Source organism: Bos grunniens, chromosome 7 (assembly GCF_055505025.1).
Source record: "Bos grunniens cultivar Pamir isolate PY7600 chromosome 7, Bosgru_T2T1.0, whole genome shotgun sequence".
Taxonomy (NCBI): Eukaryota; Metazoa; Chordata; class Mammalia; order Artiodactyla; family Bovidae; genus Bos; species Bos grunniens.
In genome coordinates this window covers 22,936,447-22,960,040 of record NC_141171.1, presented here as the reverse complement: position 1 = coordinate 22,960,040, position 23,594 = coordinate 22,936,447, and the positions used below count along the sequence as shown (strand labels likewise).

Genomic DNA, 23,594 nt, shown 5'->3' with positions numbered 1-23,594 from the left:
TGATGCACTTTACCACAGTTTCTTCAGAAATAATGACTTACTCTCTTAACTACTGATCAAAAAATACAAGCATCCTTTAAAAAGTCAGTAATTTATCAAGTAACTAAAATATATGATTAGGTGAATAAATGGCTTTTCACTTTCATTACTTAAAAATTTTTATCATGGAGCTCATTCCATTACCTCACCAATTCAAATAACTGAAGTAACTCAAGCAAGGGAGAATGCCCTGATGTACTAGGAATCATCAACATAAGATAACTATTTAAGAACACATTTTCCCTGCACGTGAAATGCCATAATGATGCTAAGCCACACTGATGAAATCTTTAGCTTTAAAAAGATCTTTCAAACTACTACCAAATAAAGCAATCAATGTATGCATCTGCAAAACTTCAAACCATTTAAAATAGTTTTATAAAAATGTAAATGCTATACAGTTAATAATAATATTCATATTATAAATTACACTAATTGTATAAACTAACTAAAATATATTACCTAAACTATTTCTAAACAAAAATAAAAAGCAGAACATTGAAATCATCTTGTATAGAAAGCCAAATATGAGGTTCTAATAATTATTAAACTATAAATATACCTTTTATTTCAATAAGTAACAACACTGAAAAGGAAAAGAAAAAAGGTAATCATGGAAAAAGCTATCAGAAAATTAAAAATGAGAATAAGTTATCATTTCTAGACATTATGGAAAACAAAAACCCAACATTAACAAAAACCAGGTTTATAATAATCTCAGGCACAGTCATACATATACTTTATTCCCTATCTGCACAGTGTAATATTATAACCACAGTTTAGAGAAGTCAAACTCAAAAGGAGATGAGGATTAAATGAAAAATTATGTAGTTTTACAAAATAAAACACAGGCCACTCAGTTCTGTATTTTAGTTGTAGGCATCTGGCCTTTAAAATATAAACTGTTAAATATGCTTATATATATAGTAAAAATACTTTAATCCTTTTGAAAAATGAGTGAATAGATGACACTACCATAATGTCTGAGGCAACATACAAGCCCTTTTAAAGAATCACAGTAAGCTTTCCTACTCTACACCCAGCTCCTGTCCCTTGCTTAACTTCAACATTTGAAATGAATTTTTGTAGTTATCAGACATGGTTAACTCTAATTACTGGTGCCCTTCAGGAATTCCTGCTTTGAAATTGCTTGCCCTCTGTTCCTCAGCCTTTTTGAAGAAAGGAAAGCCACAGAAGCAACCCTCTCCTTCTATTCTGTGAGAAACAGTGTGCTGCAGCATCCTGTCATCTCTGTCCACGAAATGATCAGCACCACGCTGCTGAAAACCCCGTCAGAGCCACCAGCAGGACACACATGCACTATGAAATATGATCCTTCCTTTGGGAGTAATGGAGGAAGAAAAACCAAAGAGGGAGAGGGAAGCCTTCATCATCAACTAAGGTGATGTAAGCTTCTATAATTAGAATCAGTGAAACCGAAGGAACAATAAAAAGGCACCACCAAGCTTCTACTTTACACTACAGAGTGCAGTCGTAGCAAGCATTTTTTTTCACTCACACACACACAAAAATACACTATGCATTTATAATAATCAGTCAAGGATGCTATATACTGTATGCAAAGTTAATGCAAAGTTTTAATCAAATGTACTGTTTTCTACAAAAAATAAGACCTGCCCGACAATGGAAAGAGATACCTGTATCTATAAACATGAATGAAAAAAGAAATCTCACTAAAAAAATTAAACTATTGAGAATATTCTGTCCATCTATAAATTCCTGGATTATATTAGAGACTACTTTTGTTATCACTTCTGTAATTTTAAAATATTGCATTTACTGATATTACAAAAGCTAAATGCTAAACAGTACAGTTACTGAATAGATAATAAATCAAATTAAAAGGCAGTAACAGTCAGCATTATTAATCTATTTGCAATGTCTGAGTAGTTATTTCCCTTGGAATGCTCTAAAAAATCATTATCTTAGGCCATTGGTGTACATGTATTAGTATCAGAGTTGCTTCAAACAATCTTCCAAAGAGCTTTCTGTAAAGTGTTTCACGTATGATAAATATCTTTCCGATTCTGGTTGCCTGGGCAGATCCACAGGAATCAGTGTCACCTCAACAAAAGAGAGAACTGTCTCAGAAAACCAGAGGGGCATGACCCTGCCCTCGTTCCAAGGCTCCTGAAGCTCATACAGGGTGAATGACAGAAATTTTTTAAAAAACTACTAATTAGAAGTTAGCAATATTTATGTAAAGCCTTTCATACCCATATGAAAAATAACTTTCATACACTGTGAATCAATCCTAAGGGGAAAAAAAATCAGTCACAGATATATTCATACAAGTTGTAGTAGGAGGAAAATGAAACTGCATGAGAATACTGTTGTAATATTAATATTAAAAATAATATTCAGGGAAAAATTTAATTCCTTGAGAAGTAGAAAGGCAGGATAACTAAATATTCAGCATTATCTATATTAGTCCAAAAGATATCAATGATTTAATCAAGAAACATGCATTTAAAAATCATTAGCCACATTTGCTATCTCTGGTTTTGAGGATTACAGTAAACTTATTTCCTTCTTAATATTCTTCTATATTTTTTGACATTACTACAAGAAACTTTTTTCCCCCTGTGACACACAAATTTTTAAAATCTGATTTAGGCAAGCATTTGTCCTACTTAGTTTGATTACAATAACACCCCTTTGCTTTTTCTCTGTCCACGTGTGAATTCATGACCCTGTAACTAGGTACAAGAACCTTCTATTGAGAATTCTACATTGTTTCGCAGAAGCCAACTGAGAAAAATTCTCCTAGGAGATGCTAGATGCCCATGAATAAAAAGAGAAAAATCCTGCTCTGTTTTTAAGGTATAAAGCACCATAAAGAACTTATCTGTCCAGAGCACTTTGGCTTGCAAATAGGGTGAAAAGCAATACTGAAAAGCTGCAGATTCTCAGAGGTTGAACTCCAAATTTCTCAGTAGTAACCTGGTCAACACTCACTGTTTATACACAAGTCAGACTGGCAAAGGCTCCAGATTTACAATCTTCTTTACTTCAGAAGTGACAGAAGATTGTTTACTCACTTATCCTTTCATTCTACAAGTATTTACCAAATACAAATTATTTAATTACGAACAGTCAGGATCCATCAAGTGTACAAATAAAGTTCATACTGTTGGACAGTTTCTTTATCAATCAGTGACTATGACTTTAGCAGATCAAACTTGAAATTATAATAATATATGCAACAAGAGTGTATATACTTCCTCCATTTTGACTTGAATAAATGATTAAACTAGTTGTTCACTGGTGTTCTGCTACGGTCTAAAGGCCTGCATCTCACTCCCACCCCTCTCCCCGACCCCCTACCTCCTTCTGCAAATTCCAATGTTAAAAATCTAATCTCCAAAATCATGGCGTTAGGAGGTGAGGCCTTTGGGAAGTGATTAGGCCATGAGAGATCTGGAACTAGGATTGCATATAAGTGCTAAGTCACTTCAGCCATGTCCAACTCTTTGTGACTCCTTGGACTGTAACCCACCAGGCTCCTCTGTCCATAGGATTCTCCAGGCAAGAATACTGGAGTGGGTTGCCAGGCCCTACTTCAGGGGATCTTCCAGACCCAGGGGATCGAACCTGTGTCTCCTGCAGCTCCTATACTGCAGGCAGATTCCTTACCACTGAGCCACTGGGGAAGCTGGAGCTGGGATTAGTGCCTGTATAAAAAAATGCCTTAGGGAGCTTCCTAGCTCTGCTCTACCACGTGGACACAGAAAGGGGTTGGCAGTCCACAGTTAAAAGGGACTTGGTAGCTAGTTCAATTCCTATACACGATGCAGGGACTGAGGGTCTTAAAAACATTGAAAATTAGCACTTGAAATAGAAAAGGAATTCATATCATCTGATTCCTAGTTTAACGTCTATTATATCATATTAAACTGAGGGATCTGGCTCTTACAAACCTGCCCATTTCAAGGATGTGATTTATTTGAAAGTCCAAACAGGTGGTCCTGAGACAAATATTGAGATGCCGCTATGAAGGTCTGTGTTCCTGCATAATTCACATATTGAAATTCTAATTCTCAAGATGATGGTATAAGGAGGTGGGGTCTATAGAAGGTGATCAGATTATAAGGAAGGAGCCCTCTGACATGGGTTATGCCCTTAGAAAGGAGGCTCCACAAAGCTCCCTAGCTCTTTCCACCACGTGAGCAGAAAGCAAGAGGTAAGCAGAAGAGGGCCTTTACCAGAACCTGAACATGATGGCTGCTAGTACCATGATCTCAGTCTTCTTAACCTTTGTAACTGTGAGAAATAAAGTTCTGTCATTTTTTGTCACTCAGTCTGCTACCGTGTTATAGCCACCTAAACAGACTAAGACTCATTCCATGAGGTGATCTCAGCAATCACACTCGAACCCTTGTTCAGGAGCACTGAAAAATGTCTTAAATCTCTCTCTGTACACTATAAATCCAAACAAAACATGGAGCACTGCAGGAGAGCAAGGAATATAAGGCACAATTACATAAGCAGCAAACGAGAAAGAAACACTTGATGCATTAGTAATTTGTGAGCCTAAAATGAAACAGTAGATTCTAGAGTATCACACCATGCTTACCAACTGCCATACTATGCTAAACCAATGAATGGGATGGAAGAAAACATGTAAAGGAGGGTGAGCAAAACAGCAGAGGATGTGATGGCTAGACAGCATCACTGACTCAATGCACATGAATTTGAGCAAACTCCAAGACACAATGAAGGAAAGGGAAGCCTGGTGTGCTGCAGTCCATGGGGTCTCAAAGAGCTGGACATGACTTAGTGACTGAACAACAATTAAAAATTTAACTCATTACCTATGAAAAATGTTCACCATTGTACGTTATTTAAAATACAGTAGTCAACTTCCTATAAAAAACACATAAAGAAATTCTTAAGTAAGTTGTGGTGGCTCAGATGGTAAAGAATCTGCCTGCAATGGAGGTGACCTGGGTTCGATCCCTGGGTTGGGAAGATCTGCTGGAGAAGGGAACGGCTACCCACTCCAATATTCTTGCCTGGAGAATTCCATTAACAGAGGAGGCTGGCAGGCTATAGCCCATGGGGTTGCAAAGAGTAGGACAATACTGAGTGACTTTCACTACTTTTCACTATCTTCAGAAGAGAACATAATTATGAGCAAATGCATGTAAGTATGTATATCATCTTATGGGTTCTACTTCAATCAGAAGCAGCACAGTCTAGGAACATGGAAGTGTTAGAGAAGGCTTCTCTAAAGAGTTCATGGATGACTGGAGTTGTAGGAGCTGAGCAGGACTTTATCTGGAGGACATGGTAGAGACCATTCTGGATAAAAGGAGCAAATAGCATGCTAAGATTCAAACTGAGTCATCAAAGGACAGAATTACATTAACTAAAGAAGAGTGTAAGAAATTTCCAGGGTGAGAGAAGACCCAAAGGAGGGAACAATCTACAAAATAATGGGGCCAGAAGGCTGTAAAGGTAGGCTGGGGGCAGATGAGAAAGGGATTTAGATATCAATTAATCTCAGTACTTTAAAAATAAAATATTTCTGAGCTATATTTCTAAGATATATAACTTATTTATAAATTAATACATGTATTCAGTTCAGTTGCTCACTCATGTCCAACTCTTTGTGACCCCATGAATCACAGCATGCCAGACCTCCCTGTCCATCACCAACTCCTGGAGTTCACTCAGACTCACGTCCATCGAGTTGGTAATGCCATCCAGCCATCTCATCCTCTGTCGTCCCCTTCTCCTCCTGCCCCCAATCCCTCCCAACATCAGAGTCTTTTCCAATGAGTCAACTCTTCACATGAGGTGGCCAAAGTATTGGAGTTTCAGCTTTAGCATCAGTCCTTCCAAAGAACACCCAGGGCTGATCTCCTTTAGAATGGACTGGTTGGATCTCCTTGCAGTCCAAGGGACTCTCAAGAGTCTTCTCCAACACCACAGTTCAAAAGCATCAATTCTTCGTCATTACCAATATATAATTTATTTATTAACACATAATTAACACACATATTCTAAAATATATAATCTATTTATAAATTAATACACGTAAAAACATGGTTAATAAATGTATTTATAAATTAATATATGTGAATTTATACATGTATTAATACATGTAGTATTAGCAAAAATGCTTTGTGTTCACTGTAAACAGGAAAAAAATCCACAAAAACTTAAGAGGATTACAGTACACATAAATTCTATTTTCTTCCCGTGTCCCATTTTGCAAACTACATTTTAAGACACCTGAGCTAAACTACTGACCTTAATTACTAAAAGAAAAAGGGTCTTAAAGTTAATAATTCCAAAACCAGTCATCAGTTTCCGGCAGACATCCTTTGTCATCATTTAATTGGCTTCTAGTCATTTATTATTATATGTAGTAAGGCAATTAATTCAGTGACTTTCATATACATTTATATAAGCACTCTATTTTGTAGGGTTGAAAAAATATATTATTTAAAGTGAACCATAGCAAGTACAGGCTACAAGAAAATTGTGAAAAGCATAGCTGGCTGATTGCTGCCTGCCTGATTTTATATTTCCTACCTTTTTTCTCCCTTTGATATTTTATCTTACATTTTTCAGTTATCCTTTCATTTATACATATTTTGGTAAACATGTTTTATAGCCAGGAATCAATAAATAATAAAATTAATTTGTTAGTAACAGGAACAAAGATTTTTTTTGAGTATTTTAAATAATAGTAACAGAAACAGGAATTGTTGACATTACTGCATGTTTTTCAATGCATGAGACACTGAGCAGAGCCTCTTATACATAAAAAATCACTAAGAAGGATACACAACTTGCCCAAAGTTACACAAGAAACCTCAACAATCTTATAAAAACAGGCACTCTATTTTCTTTAACAGGCAATATGCTCTGAAGAATGTAAGCATGATGGTTCACATTTTCAAAGCATGTACACTCTGATGGGAGAAACAGACACTTGAATAAAAAAAAAAGTACAATGTAGTCTAATAAATGGTAACAGGTATATACATGGGCTACTACAGCAATGTAGATATGTATACCTAATCCTACCAAGAAAAAATCATGGATTCCTCCCATGAGATGATATAAATTATTTAAATTAAAAATTTTAATTTTAAATTAAAATCCTCAGTCATACCAGCCACATTTTAAATGCTCAAAAGCCACATGTGGCTGGTTACTATCAGTTTGGAAACCACAGATATAAAACATTTGCATCATTGCAGAAAGTTCTATTATACAGAACTAGTTTAGACTACATACCAGATAAATGTTCTAGATCATTAGACTTTCTAATAGGTGGTAGTAGGCCATAAAAAGACTTAAGAGTTTAAAAGAAATAACACTGTTAAAAGATTCTTTTAGGACTGATAAAAGTAAAATGAATGAATTATTTGGTAGCAGGGGATAGTAGAGTACATAAAGAATAGGGCTAGGAGTACACACCAGAGAGAAGAGAAAAACAGAACTTGAAATAAAATGATTAAGCGATATTTTTAAATGCAGAAATTATATAATACTTTTCAATTAAAAAAATTCTCAACTTCTAAAAATGAAAAATTATTGCTTTTACAATAAAGGTTGGTCGGGGGGGTGTTGCTGGGAGATGCTACAACATTTCTAAAAAGAATGACAGTGAACACTAAGACAATGACATGGGGAAACTGAGGTAAGGGCACAAAACATCTGAGAGGAAGAACCTAGAGATATCATTAACTGATTAAACCTTGAGTGTGCACATATGTTCTATCAGCACCATCATGCAAGACAAGCAAACTCAATATCATCATCCTCATTTTTAGAGGTAAAGCAACCAAAGCATTAACAGTTCAGATAAAATGCCCCAATCGCATAGTAAATGAAAGAAGAATTCAGAGAGATGGCTCATCTAAATAAAAGACTATTTTCACTTGTCTTAATTACTCATCCTATTCACTGAATATTGCTCCCAATCACCGCTATGCTATTTTCAAATACCAAGTACATCCTCCCCAAAGATTAAAGTTCTGAAATCACTGAGAATATTTGAAGATATTTAAATGTGTTGTGAGCTCTGAGAGAAATACCCAAAGTAGTTTAAATGATGTTACTACTGTTATAGAAGTGCTCTTTTAACATTAAAAAAGAAAAAACTTTTCAAGTTTAGAGTGTGCTTCTCATCTTTATACAAAGCAATGTACATGAACAGCCTGAAAATATTTCATAAGAATAAATAATTTTTTTCAATCATTCTAGGCATTCATTTAGAAAGTATCTTTCAAACACATGCAAAATTTTTAATGCTCATAAAATGTGATGTACAGGTTTGGATTAATGATACTTAAGAAAACTACCGGAACAAAATATTCCATACACCTTTAAGAATTTTTGACCTTCAGCACTCTAGCAAGAAAAAGTGATGGTTCGCAAGTGCAAAAAGAAACTGTCAAATTTCCACCGCTATCTTGTATAATGATTCTGGGACTTACATGGTGGTCCAGTGGCTAAAAACTCCATGCTCCCAATGCAAGGGGCCCAAGTTCAATCCCTGGTTGGGGACCCCACAAGCCTCAAGTTAAGACTGAACATGCATGTGCCTCAACTAAGACCTGGTGTAGTCAAATAAATAAATTAAATATTTTTTTAAAAAAATTATTCCTCCTGATCTCTCTGAACTGCTGATAATACCCACAAAAGAAACAAAGATCCTATGGACGGGGGAGCCTGGTGGGCTGCCGTCTATGGGGCTGCACAGAGTCAGACACGACTGAAGCAACTTAGCAGTAGCAGCAGCATGGTAGTCATAAAACCAATTATCTACTGTATCAATACTGATTAAGATTTTTGCTATTAAAACTTATACCCATCCTTATCTAACTATTTCAAAATAGGAGGAACACTGCCAAATTCACTGTAGTAAGCCACAATCACACTGCTATCAAAACCAGCCAAATATACTACAAGAAAAGAAAATTACAGGCCAATATCTTTGATGAATACAGATGTTAAAACCCTAAAAAAATATTAGCAAATCAAATCCAAAAATATATAAAAAGGATCATATAGAAAGATGTAGCTGGATTCATTTCAGGGTTTCAAGGATGGTTCAACATACATGAATCAATCACTGTGATATACCACACTAAACGAAAGGAGAGGAAAAAAAAAATGATGGGAAAAAAAAAGCATTTGACAAAATTCAACATTCTTTCATGCAAAAACTCTCACCAAAAAGGGTAGAGAGAGAACATAGCTCAACATAACAAGAGTCATTTATGACAACTCCATCACACTCAACAGTGGAAAGCTGAAAATCTTCCCACTAAATTCAGGAATAATATGAGGATGCCCACTCACCACTTCTGGACAATACACTATTGGAAGTCCCAGACATAGAAATAAGACAAGGAAAAAAATAAAAGGTATCCAAACTGGAAGGGAAGAGGTAAAACTGTTACTATTTTCAGATGACATGATACTTTCTATAAAGAGCCCTAAATTTTCCACACACAAACCCTTTTAGAACCAATAAATATATCTGGCAAGGTGGTAGTATACAAGATTAATGGTTTCATTTCTTTACACTAGCAATGAAATATCAAAGAAACAGGAAAAAAAATCCTGTTTAAAATTGTTAAAAAAGCAAAAAACCTAAGAATAAATTTAACCAAGAAGTAAATGACCTATACACTGATAACTATAAAACACTGATAAAGGAAAATGAAGATGATGCAAAGAAGTGGAAAGATAGCTCATGCTCTTAGACTGGAAGAATTAATATTGTTAAAATAGCCACACTATCCAAAGCAATCTATAGATCTAATGCAATCTCTACCAAAATACATAGGAAATTCTTCATAGAATTAGGGGAAAAATCCTAAAATTCATATGGAACCACAAAAGACCCAGAAAGTTCTATCCAAGAATGTACAAAATGTCATTAGTAGTTCCATAAGTGAGTGATGGGACTAATCAACTTTTAATTTTTCAAAAATAGACAAGAATCATTTGTGTATTAAGTCCAAACTTAATTAAAACTTGAATTAGCTAAAATTAATTAGTGACAGGGAAAGTTACTATATAAAAAGTGGGAATTCCCTGGCAGTCCAGTGGTTAAGACTCAACACTTTCACTGCCATGGTCCCCAGTTCAATCCCTGATCTGCAAACTAAATGGTACAGCCAAAAAACAAAATGAAAAAATCATTAATAAAAACAGGAAATGAACTTTATGTAATAAAAAATTTGAGGACTACTTCATATGTTATGGCTTGTTGTCAGAATGTGCTCAATCAAAGAAATTAGGCAAATAATGCCTAAATCCTTACAGCTGCTCAAATTTAACACTCTAACACAAACAACTCCTTAAATAATCCTCCTTATTCCTAAAATGGAATGAATTTCTGACAACCAAAAGAACATATACCCTTGGGAATTTTGATACCCTAAATCTCTAGGCTGTTTTTATATTTTGGGGGATCAAGTTTCCTTTGAAAACTTATAAAACACACCTGGATTTATTCTTTCTTAAATTATCCTTATTCCTTGATTCAACTATTGGGTCAGTCAAAAAGTCTGTTCAAGTTTTTCCCGTAAGATCATATGGGAAATCCTGAAAAAACTTTTTGGCCAACCCAATATTTTTCAATCTGAAAAGCAGCATCTATCATTACAATATTAAAGACTTAAAAAGATTTTCTGGTTTTATGGAACTTGTTTATTTCATCATCTTTCAGTATTTGTCTGTGAAAACATACCTTTAACACTTGCACGTATTTCTGCATGAGCATACAGTAGCATAACTGTCCCACACATGAAGGGGAGAACTGACATTTTATTTCTTTTGTATGCCTTAGTGTATAAAAGAAAAAAAGCTCCCAAATGAGTCTATTTTCTGAGTTCTCCGGGCACACATACACTCAGGGCACACCATTCAAGCAACAGAAAGGTAAGAAAATCCACAAGCACGTCTAAAAAGATACATTAAAGAAATTCTTTTACACCATTTAAACAAAAACAAATACCCAACTGGTAAGAGTATTTCTATCAAAGCCAACACAACAGAAACATTTTTAAAAATTATATAGATATCTTTTATGTGCCCCAAACTTTTATCTGTAGAGCCCCAAGTGTTGATATTACCAAAAATATATGCTGATATTACCAAAAATATGTATGTTCATACTGTATATGAACATTAACGAATATCAATGAAATATTCCTAAATATACTCACAGAAAGATAGCTGTTAATATCCACATCATCAGTAATAGTCTGGCGTTCTCCTTTACAATTAATTTTCCGAAATCTTCTTCGAGACTGTCTGGCAGGAATTTCTCTTTGTAGAATATTATCTTCATTATCTTTGGAATTCTCTACCTGAAACACATGTTCAGATTCCTGATTAAACATCCAATTTTTCCATATTACTGACAGTCTGTGGAGTTTAAACAGGCTCATAAGGAGACTTCATTTACTTCAAGCAAGAAACTGCCTCAAGAAAATAGTCTGTACAGGACAATGCTCATGAGTACAAAAAGATTAAAGGTGACATTATAAAGATCTAGAGACCACAGTTTCCTCCCAGGAAATAGTCTCTCTTGCTTACATGAGCATACATCCTCCTAAGTGAAGTCACTTACCAGAAATGAAGGCTGTTAACTACACCTACACATCCAATAATCACAACATCTAAGTTAGTCTAATTACAAACTGCCTGGTTATACACATATTTAGCAAACAATCATGGTTATGCCTTCAGTGAAATGCTAAACAATGAAACAAAAATGCTTTATGTGTTATTCTTTGATGTCCACCTTAATGTGTGAAAATAGTCAAGAGTAACTAAGGCTGGCATCTTCTAAGGAGGAAGGGAAAACTAACATTTACTGAGGGCTTTAGGCCAGCATGCATATACATTATACTATACAGTTTACACAGCAGCCTTGTAATCAGGTATTCAGTTCAGTTCAGTTGCTCAGTTGTGTCCGACTCTTTGCAACCTCATGAATCACAGCACGCCAGGCCTCCCTGTCCATCACCATCTCCCAGAGTTGACCCAAACTCATGTCCATCAAGTCCGTGATGCCATCCAGCCATCTCATCCTCTGTCGTCCCCTTCTCCTCCTGCCCCCAATCCCTCCCAGCATCAGGGTCTTTTCCAATGAGTCAACTCTTTGCATGAGGTGGCCAAAGTACTGGAGTTTCAGCTTCAGCATCAATCCTTCCAATGAACACCCAGGACTGATCTCCTTTAGGATGGACTGGTTGGATCTCCTTGCAGTCCAAGGAACTCTCAAGAGTCTTCTCCAACACCACAGTTCAAAAGCATCAATTCTTCGGCACTCAGCTTTCTTCACAGTCCAACTCTCACATCCATATATGACCACTGGAAAAACCACAGCCTTGACTAGATGGACCTTTGTTGGCAAAGTAATGTCTCTGCTTTTTAATATGCTATCTAGGTTGGTCATAACTTTCCTTCCAAGGAGTAAGCGTCTTTTAATTTCATGGCTGCAATCACCATCCGCAGTGATTTTGGAGCCCAAAAAAATAAAGTCTGACACTGTTTCCCCATCTATTTCCTCATCTATGAAGTAATGGGACTAGATGCCATGATCTTCGTTTTCTGAATGTTTAGCTTGAAGCCAACTTTTTCACTCTCCTCTTTCACTTTCATCAAGAGGCTTTTTAGTTCCTCTTCACTTTCTGCCGTAAAGGTGGTGTCATCTGCATATCTGAGGTTACTGATATTTCTCCTGGAAATCTTGATTCCAGCTTGTGCTTCTTCCAGCCCAGCATTTCTCATGATGTACTCTGCATAAGTTAAATATGCAGGGTGACAATATACAGCCTTGACGTACTCAGGTATTACTATTTCCAATTTAAAGGCAATTTACTATTTCCAATTTAAAGAACAAGGGAAAATCCAAAATGATCAGTGACTTCCAGGTCTCGTAACACTGACTTATTAAAGGTGATCTAGAATACAAGCCTGTTTCCAAAACTTATGCCACTGATACAAGACTATATTGCCAAGGGAGGGGAGGATGGGAAGGATAGAAATAGCTGAGGGATATTAACAGGTACAAACATCCAGCTGTAAAATAAATGACTCATGGATATGAAATGCACAGGGTGAAGAATATAGTCAATAAATATGTAAGAACATTGTATGGTGACAGATGGTAATAGGACTTATTGTGGTGATTATTTTGAAATGTATAGAAATACCAAATCACTACTTTGGGTAAGAGGAACTAACCTAACACTTATGTTAGTTCAACCTAAGTGTTCTGGGTTGATTTTACTTCAAAAACAAACAAACTCACAGTAAAAGAGATCAGATTTGTGGTTCCCAGAGATGTGGGCTAAGGGGAGAAGAATGGAACTGGAGGAATCAACCTTCCCAAATTCAGACTATATTACAAAGCTACAGTCAACAAAACAGTATGGTACTGGCACAAAATAGAAAAATAGATCAATGGAACAAAACAGAAAGCCTGGAGATGAATCCTTGCACCTATGGACACCTTAACTTTGACAAAAGAGGCAAAAATATACAATGGAGAAAAGACAGCTTCTTCAACAAGTGGTGTGGGCAAACTGGTGAACTACATGTAAAAGAATGAAATTAGAACACTTTCTAACACCATACACCAAAATAAACTCTAAATGGGTTAAAGACCTAAATGTAAGACTAGAAGCTATAAAACTCTTAGAAGAAAATATAGGCAGAACATTCTCTCATATAAACTACAGCAAGATCATCTATGACTCACAACCCAGAGTAATGGAAATAAATACAAACAAATGGGACCTAATTAAGCTTAACAGATTTTGCACAACAAAGGAAACAATAAGCAAGGTGAAAAGATGGCACTCAGAATGGGAGAAAATAACAATGGAAACATCTGCAGAGAATTAATCTCCAAAACATGCAAGCAGCTTATGCAGCTTAATATCAGAAAAACAAACAAGCCAATCAAAAAAGTGGGCAAAAGACCTAAACAGATGACATACAGATGGCCAATAAACACATGAAAAAATGCTCAACATCGCTTATTATTAGAGAAATGCAAATCAAAACCACAGTGAGGAATCATCTCACACTGGTCAGAATGGCTATTATCAAAAAGTCTACAAACAATAAATGCTGGAGAGGTTGCAGAGAAAAGGGAGCTCTCTTACACTGCTGGTAGGAACACAAACTGATAAAACCACTATGCAGAACAGTATGAAGTTTCCTTAAAAAAACTAGGAATAAAACTACCACACAATTCAGCAATCCCACTACTGGGCATGTACCCTGAGGAAACCAGAATTGGAAAAGACACATCACATGTATCCCAATGTTCACTGCAGCACTATTTACAATAGCTAGGACATGGAAGCAACCTAGATGTCTACTAGCAGATGAATGGGTAAGGAAGTTGTCATACATATACAAAATGGAGTATTAGTCAAAAGGATGAGAATGCAAAAGGAATATTACTCAAAAGCTATAAAAAGGAACACATTTTAGTCAGTTTTAATGAGGCAGATGAATCTAGAGACTATTAAACAAAGTGAAGCAAGTCAGAAAGAGAAAGACAAATACTGTAAATTAATGCATATATATGGAATCTAGAAAGATGGTATCAGTGATCCCACATGCACAGTAGCAAAGGAAACACAGATATAGAGAACAGACCTTTAGACTCGGTGGGAGGAGGAGAGGTGGGATGATTTGAGAGAATAGCACTGAGACATATATGCTACCATATGTAAAATAGATAGCCAGTGTGAGTTTGATGTATGACGCAGGGCACCCAAAGCAAGTGCTCTGTGACAGCCTGGAGGGATAGGGTAGGGGGAGGTGGAAGGGGGCTTCAGAATGGAAGGGACACATGTATAACTATGGTTGATTCATACTGCTGCTGCTGCTGCTAAGTTGCTTCAGTTGTGTCCGACTGTGATGTATGACAAAAACCATCACAATATTTTAATTATCCTCCAATTAAAATAAATAGATTTAAAAAAAGAAAAAAAAGGAGGGACTTCCAGTTATAAGGCAAATAAGTACTAGGGATGTGATGTCAACACGATAAACACTATTGTATACAACTCAGTGACACACGTGTTATATATGAAAGCTGTTAAAAGTAAATCCTAAGCGTTCTCATTACAAGAAAAACATTTTTTTCTACTTAACTTTCTATCTACATGAGATGATGGTCAGTCATTAAATTTATTGTGCTTTATCACTTCATGATGTAAGTCAAATCATCATGCCTTAAACTTACACAGTTGTATATGTATAAATTTACATATACAATAAATAAAACTGGAAGGATAATAAAATAAATATTTATTATTATCCCTCAATAAAACTGGAAGGAAAGAAAAAGACTATCTGCCGATCTACTAAAAATTACAAATTACATAATAATTTTTTAAAAATCACTTTTGCAAAGGTATACTGACATGTTCTAAAGTAGACTTATAATTAACCTCACGTTCAATAAATAACAAACAACAATTTCAGCTTTTTCCCACAATTACTTCTCCTGCTAATGTTGTATCACTTGCTGATATCAAAAATTTCCTAGTCATCCAAGAATGAAATTTCAACATTTCCAACTCCTCTGCTTGTCTTCCAAATCTTATCTTCAATCATTTCTTCAAAACTGTCAAATGGTTTTTTTAGAAATCCCTTTCATGATGCCTTTTTTTTTCATTCCCACCATCACCATTCCTTAGTCAAGCCTTAATCACTTCAGTCCTAAACTTACTGCTTCTGTCATGATCTTCTCCAGTTCCATCTGGCACGGTCAGGTAAATCACCTAGATAAAACAGTATGTCGTCCCCTGTTCAAAATGCTACAATGGACCTCTAATGGATACCAAATAAATTTTAAACTATTACATTTGATATCCCAAGCCATATTTGCTCCATTGCTGAAATATTTTTAGCACTTTATCTTACACAAGGAAGTCTGGAGAAACTGCTCCCACATCCTCCTCCCCACAAAAAGTCCTTTCACATAAAAGCTCCAATGAGGTATGCAAAACTTCCTGATGATTTCTCAGGAAGAATCAATGTCTAAACTGTTCTGTTTCCAATGTGAGTGTTCAGGAGTAAGTAGCAGTCAAGCCACTTTGACTATTCATGGTTCCCTACTTTGGCCACCTGATGTGAAGAACTGATTCATTTGAAAAGACCCTGATGCTGGGAACGATTAAAGGTGGGAGGAGAAGGGGATAACAGAGGATGAGATGGTTGGATGGCATCACCGACTTGATGGGACATGAATCTGAATAAATCCCAGGAGTTGGTGACAGAGAGGGAGGCCTGGCATGCTACAGTCCATGGGGTCACAAAGTGTCAGGCATGACTGAGCGACTGAACTGAACTGATACATAAATAAGTTACATTCTGCCAAGCAACTTTACCTATTTCAATTTCCGTTATCCTATCCATTTTATCTTCATATGCTGAAATACTACCATCATGTAAGAACATCTCAATTGCCATCTCTTCAATAACCACAAGAGACATTCCTTTGACTGCTTTACTACTGTACCCTACCCAGAGTTCTCATAAATAGAACTGCTTTCAGGCCTTTGCATTCATTTGTATTATTTCTGCCTAAAAGTCACTCCTCCTCTGCTAAAATCTTGGCAAGCTATATATACCTCATAACCCAGTTCAACTAACCCTACCTCTGCCCCAAGAAGGTACCACCCTTCTACAGCACTAAGTATATTAACCATAATTATTAGATAAGCCCACCTCACTACAAGTTCTCTAATATAAGAACTGCATTATATTTATATTCATCTTTGCTCACTTATTAAAAATGTTTGCCAAAATGGGCATTAAATTCTTTCTTTCTCCCTAAAGATTTAAAGCCCTTTCAAGTATGCGTAAGATGCTCAACAAATACACAGGCAGGCAGAATAACTTACTGAATATTATTTTTCTGAAAGGTAAAATCCAGAAGACACAGGGGTTGACAATCTAATTCAAAACTACAGAATTTTGTACAGGCAGCAAATACATGTCACCTCTTTGAGATTAAATTTCCTCTTTAAAAAAATCATCTTATTTACTATATCACTACACTAGGCCAAGTAACAGAAACTATTATATTCTTTAAGGCTCACAACATAGCTACTCTTTCTGTTAACAGATGCTATGGAGCCTCATAAAGCTTTTTACTTCACACAAATGGATGAGTAACAATTCAAAAAGTAAGTGTGACTAAAAAGTTTACTGCCTCCATACCATCCTATCCTACAGGATATGCTAGATTATTTAGGTGAAAGTCCAGTATAATGATTCTTAGATCTTTTAATATCTACCATTTATCTAGCAAAAAGTGATTTAAATGATAAAGGATTTTCAAGATAGAAACAGTAGTAAATTAAAATTAGGAAAGGAGTTTCTAAGTCTCAAAAAATGTGGGGGAAAGTACCAAATGAAAAGAAAAAAGCAAACAATGTATAAATGATTAAACTCTCGCTGAATACAACTGAAATGTGAGATTAGATTTAAAAAGTGAAATCTCGTACACACATACGGAAATGGCACAAAAGTAGGAATCCTAATGCAAAGAATGAAGTGAAGGCAAAATACCAGGAAGCAGGCTAGGAACACAGACCCAATCTACCAGATGATTTCTCAACTTTAAAGGCAAGCCTTTCCACTTGGATGGTTAGAGAATCCACCAAAGACAGGGAATGCACAAGAGACTCACTCATCTCAAAGAGCTACATCCTCAATGCAAGGTGTAAGTCTATCCTGAAGAAGAGAGGAAGAAAAACTGCTTGGCACTGAGAAAAGACCTGCTGAGGGTGGGGGAAATTCAAGACAGAGGCCATCCTTAACGCAGGTCCACAGTTTTAATTCATTATACTTTAAGTGTATAAGAAAACTTGTACATACATGCAAGAGACAAAAACAAATCTAAAACCTCTTTGTAAGAATGCAACTTTAACCCAAACCTCAAAGAATCCCCACACCTAAAAGTTCAAGCCATGTGAAGTCACAAATAACTGCCCTCCATGAAAACCCCAAAACTAAAAACAGAAAGAAAAAAAAAACACAACCTCAACTACAACAAAACCTAAGAGACATGATGAACAACTATGGACAGAAAAGGCAGCAGAATCACATCTGCAAAAATTCCAATATATTGGAAGTATCAGAAAATATAAAGCTATGATAAAGAAAAAAACAACTTTAAACAAACAAAAACTTGAAAATGAGCCAGAGATTATAAATAGCAACCAAACAGATAAAGACCAGAAAAAAAAAAATCCTCCCCAAGTGCTCTCCCTCCCCACCGTCAGGTAGCAAATACCGAGTAACAAGAAATAGCCGTCTACATTAGAAAGAAGGATGAGAACATGGAGATATATCCTGTCTGAAACACAGAGCACAGAGAAGGCCTAAAAGTGAGGGTGGAACAGGAACACTCAGAAAAATTTTTCAAAAAACCAGTCTCAGCCCTGAACACAAAAGTAACAACAGAGAAAACTGAAACTACTGATCTAGCTCAATTCTTTCAGAAGAGGTGTGCTCCTCTCCAGGCCTAAACGCTATCTTCTGTCTTTACTACCCTAATACACAATATTTAGTATCAAATACAAAACACTAACTCACATAAGGAGAAGGCAATGGCACCCCACTCCAGTACTCTTGCCTGGAAAATCCCATGGATGGAGGAGCCTCATGGGCTGCAGTCCATGGGGTCACTAAGAGTCAGACACGACTGAGCGACTTCCCTTTCACTTTTCACTTTCATGCATTGGAGAAGGAAATGGCAACCCACTCCAGTGTTCTTGCCTGGAGAATCCCAGGGATGGGGGAGCCTGGTGGGCTGCCGTCTATGGGATCGCACAGAGTCGGACACGACTAAAGCTACTTAGCAGCAGCAACTCACATAAAAATAGAAACAATTTTAAAAAAACTACTCAATCCACTGCCAAGAGACAAAGCAATCAACAGAGCAATCGATGAAAATTAAGACAGACCCAGATCATAATTAATATGGTAATGGTTCAGCAGAAAATGTGGACAATATAACTAGACAGACGGAGCAGACATAAGAAAGGTATTAGAGCAAAATGAAAGTGTCAGAAACAAAAACATGGTACTGAAGATGAAGAATGCCTTTGATCACTAGACCTGATGCAATCAAGTCAAGAGAAATTACCCAAAGTGAGAGAGAGAAAGTAAAAAAGAAAAATGAAGCAGAATAGGTCTTTAGATAGTCAGATACTTATAGCAGCCAATTTTATGAGCCCAATTCTTCTACCTCATATCCAGAAAAACACTAACATCCTTCATGAGGAGCTTCAGACTAACTCCTCTAGCAGACTAGAGGAGCCAGTCTGTTCCTCACGACTAGCAGAAAGCTTCTGCACAAAAACACATGCTTGATTGCACGTATTCTCCCTTCACCCAAATCACAAACATACTGACCTTCCTCCCTGCCTCTTTGGAGCAGTTTCTCAGAGCTATCTGAGGTGCTATCTCCTGGGTTATAGTCCTCATTTTGCCCAAATAAAACTTAACTCAAAACCCTCACATTGTGCATTTTTTAAGTCAACATTTTTTAAGAAGTAACTAAACAGAGAATTAGTGAATTAGGAAAACAGAGCTAAAAAATAGCAGTATGGAGTACAAAGTCAGAATGAGATGAAAAAGAAGAAAAAAAAAATCTTAAGAAATACAGAGAATTAGCTGAAAATATTTAACATATTTAAACAAAGTTTAAGAAGGTGATAAATTAAGAAAAATGAAGATGATGTCCAAAGAGAAAATAACTGAGATTATATTTACTACGCTATTCTAAAATGTCCATGAAAGGGACTTCCCTGGTGGTTCAGTGGTTGAGAATCCACCTTCAAGCACAGGGAATGTGGGTTTAGTCACTGGTTAAGGAATTAAGATCACACACTCTGGGGTAACTAAGACCACGTGCTCTAGAGCCAATGCTCTAGATTTTTTAGCAATCACAATGGATGTAAATGGAAGAATCTTTTCAGGTTAAAAAAATAAATATTCCACCAAATGCAGAAAAAGAGTTAACAGCCTTCAAGTTCTAAGGCCCACAGAAATTGTTGTTGTTTAGTTGCTAAGACGAGTCCGACTCTATGCAACCCACGGACTGTAGTTTGCCAGGCTCCTCTGGTCCATGGGGTTTTCCAGACGAGAATACTACAGTGTGTTGCCATTTTTTCCTCCAGTAAATCTTCCCGACCAAGGAATCAAACCAAAGTCTCCTGCATTAGCAGATAGATTCTTTACCACTAAGCCACCTCTGAAGCCCCAAGGCCCTCAGAATCTGAATACATAAATGAAAAGAGAGTCCTAGAAATTAAATCACAAGGTAACATCTCACTATGAAATAAAGAATGCAAGAATCCTAAACTCAGTTATCAAGTTAAGCCTAGAAGAACAGAAAAAATAAAACAAATAGCTCAGGTCAAGCCTTTACTGGGTGTGTAAGGGGCTTTCCCGGTGGTTCAGTGGTAAAGAATCTGCTTGCCAATGCAGGAGATATAGATTTGACCTCCCCGTTGGCAAGACCCCCTGGAGACGGAAATGGCAATTCACTTCAGTATTCTTGCCTGGGAAATCCCATGGGCAGAGGAGCCTGGCAGAGTGCAGTCCATGGGATCATAGAGTTGGACACAACTTAACAACTAAGCACAGCACATTCCCTATCACTAAAAACAGACTACTCAATGTTGAAAATAGTGTTACCATTAACACTCATGATCTGTGTTATGGGGTTTGTATCTGTTAAATTACACCACAGCCTTTAAGTGGTACAATAACAAAGGGTAGTTTAAAATTCTAAAAATCTGTTAATAATAATATTAAGAGATCAAAGGAGAAAAAGGCACAGATCACTGTAACAAATGCAGAAAAAAAGGTTTTAATCAATTTCAATATCCCCTCTTGCTAAAAGCTGCCCTGGTGGCTCAGACAGTAAAGAATCCGCCTGCAAAGTAGGAGACTCGGGTTCGATCCCTGGACTGGGAAGATCCCCTGGAGAAGGGCATGGCAACCCATTCCAGTATTCTTGCCTAGAGAATTATATGGACAGACGAGCATGTCCGGCTACAGTCCAAGAAATCACAGAGTCAGACACCACTGAGTGACTAACACGTTCTGCTAAAAAATTTTAACACTATTTTTTGATAGTCAAGCTATCCCTTTTAAGTTACAAACTTCTGACAAATTCTCAATAGTTTTTTGATATCTCTTTGCTTTCTGACATGAATTGCTAGCCTAATACATCTCCTACTCCACATGTGATATATAATCTATTATTTCCTTGGTGGCTCAGTTGGTAAAGAATCCGCCTGCAATATGGGAGACCTGGGTTCGATCCCTGGTTTGGGAAGATCCCCTGGAGAAGGGAAAGGCTATCCACTCCAGTATTCTGGCCTGGAGAATTCCGTGGACTCACAAAGTTGGACACGACTGAGTGACTTTCACTTTCACTATATCCTTTTAGTGGGGAAATAATATTTACTGACCATAATCTGGGCTTGCTCTTATAGCCACAAAGAATTACTAAAACTACTTCTAAGCTTTTTCAATGAACAGCCCTAAGAAACATACTTTTTCATAAAGAGAACCAACCTGGGAAATAATTTTAAGACAAATGATGATATATTCAAATTTTGCCCTATAGCTTTACTTAGTCATTGGGGAAAAATGACTCTTAAAGATCTTTATATATATATATATATGTATATGTGTATATATATATATAATTAACTGTATTATATTAATTACAACTTGTAAATTTAATTACATCCAATTAAATGTTATCTTAATGACAAATCATTTCTCTTCATACTATACACATGTATATTTTACATATGTAATAGCTTTAACCATATTAATGTTACCATCAATTTCCTGATACTACATAATCTTGGTTCCTAATGATGTATGTATAGATGATTTATAAATTTATGTATATATTAATTATAATTACATGTGACATACACATAATTATGTGTAATGTGTCTCTACAGGCACATATAAAAAACTTCTATAATACTGCCATTACTACTAAAAATTAAACTACTGACTCCTTCTCTCCTCATGGATACCCCATTAAAAAGACATGGACAAAATAGTGTTTTTTAAAGTCAGCAGACTACATCATGCAAAATGACAGGCTGGATGAAGCAAAGCTAGAATCAAGATTGCCAGGAGAAATATCAATAACCTCAGATATGCAGATGACACCACCCTTATGGCAGAAAGTGAAGAGGAACTAAAAAGCCTCTTGATAAAGGTAAAAGAGGAGTTAAAAAGCTGGCTTTAAAACTCAACATTCAAAAAACTAAGATCACAGCATCTGGTCCCATCACTTCAGGGCAAATTGATGGGGAATGAATGGAAACAGTGACAGACTTTTATTTTCTTGTGCTCACTGCAGACGGTGACTGCAGCCATGAAATTAGAAGATGCTTGCTCCTCGGAAGAAAAACTGTAACAAACCTAGACAGCATCCTAAAAAGCAGAGACATCACTTTGCCCATAAAGGTTCATAGATGCGAAGCTATGGTTTTTCCAGTAGTCATGTACAGATGTGAGAACTGGACCATAAAGAAGGCTGAGTGCTAAAGAATTGATGCTTTTGAACTGTGGTGTTGGAGAGGACTCTTGAGAGTCCCTTGGACTGCAAGGAGATCAAACTAGTGAATCCTAAAGGAAATCAAACTGAATATTCATTGGAAGGACTGAAACTGAAGCTCCAATGCTTTGGCCACCGGACATGAAGAGCCAACCCATTGGCAAGGACTGATGCTGGGAAAGACTGAGGGCAGGATGAGAAGGGGATGACAAGATGAAAGGGCTGGATGGTACCATCAACTCAATGGACATGTGTGAACAAATTCCAGGAGTTACTGAAAAACAGGGAAGCCTGGCATGCTGCAGTCCATGGGGTCGCGAAGAGTCAGACATAACGGAGCAACTGAACAACAACAAAGTCACCAGAAATAAAAATTCCTGGTAGAATTAAACCAACTATTTTACATATATTAAATTCATTTGGTTTTTTAAAGAGTACATTTTTTTCCTTTTTTTTCTGGATTATTTTAACTATTGTTAAAACTTACTAGGTTCCACAAAAGAGCTCCTCTTTCTCAGGTTTGTTCAAGCTCTTGCTTTTTTATTGTTCCAAATATATTAGGCACAAAACAACCACCATTCTGATGGTAATTTTCACTGGACTCTAATTAAATTTACAAGATAATCTAAGGAAAAGAAATACCTTTATGAATGATAAAGGTCCTCCTCATTTGAGGACGTGGCATCTCATTTTTTACTCAAGTTGAATTTTTTGAGAGTATTTAAAAGCAAAGTTTTTGAAAATTTGTTTGGTTTATGCTAAAGTATTATATATGCATGCATGCGTGCATAGTCACTGCAGTTGTATCTGACTCTACGACCCCAAGGACTGTAGCCCACCAGGCTCCTCTGTCCATGAGATTCTACAGGCAAGAATACTGGGGTGGGTTGCCACGCCCCACTCCAAGGTA

The 23,594-nt window shown here is 36.4% G+C and overlaps 1 protein-coding gene across 8 annotated transcripts in view; it reads right to left on the bottom strand.

The window, feature by feature from the left end:
• The window catches only part of RAPGEF6 (Rap guanine nucleotide exchange factor 6), a 227,258-nt gene that overhangs the window by 125,795 nt on the left and 77,869 nt on the right, over positions 1–23,594 (bottom strand). For all 8 annotated transcript variants that reach the window (XM_086410436.1, XM_086410438.1, XM_086410439.1 and 5 more), the window contains one exon: positions 11,265–11,408. In XM_086410436.1, the coding sequence (XP_086266562.1) occupies positions 11,265–11,408 (144 nt within the window). Of the gene's footprint in view, positions 1–11,264; positions 11,409–23,594 lie in introns of those variants that run through there.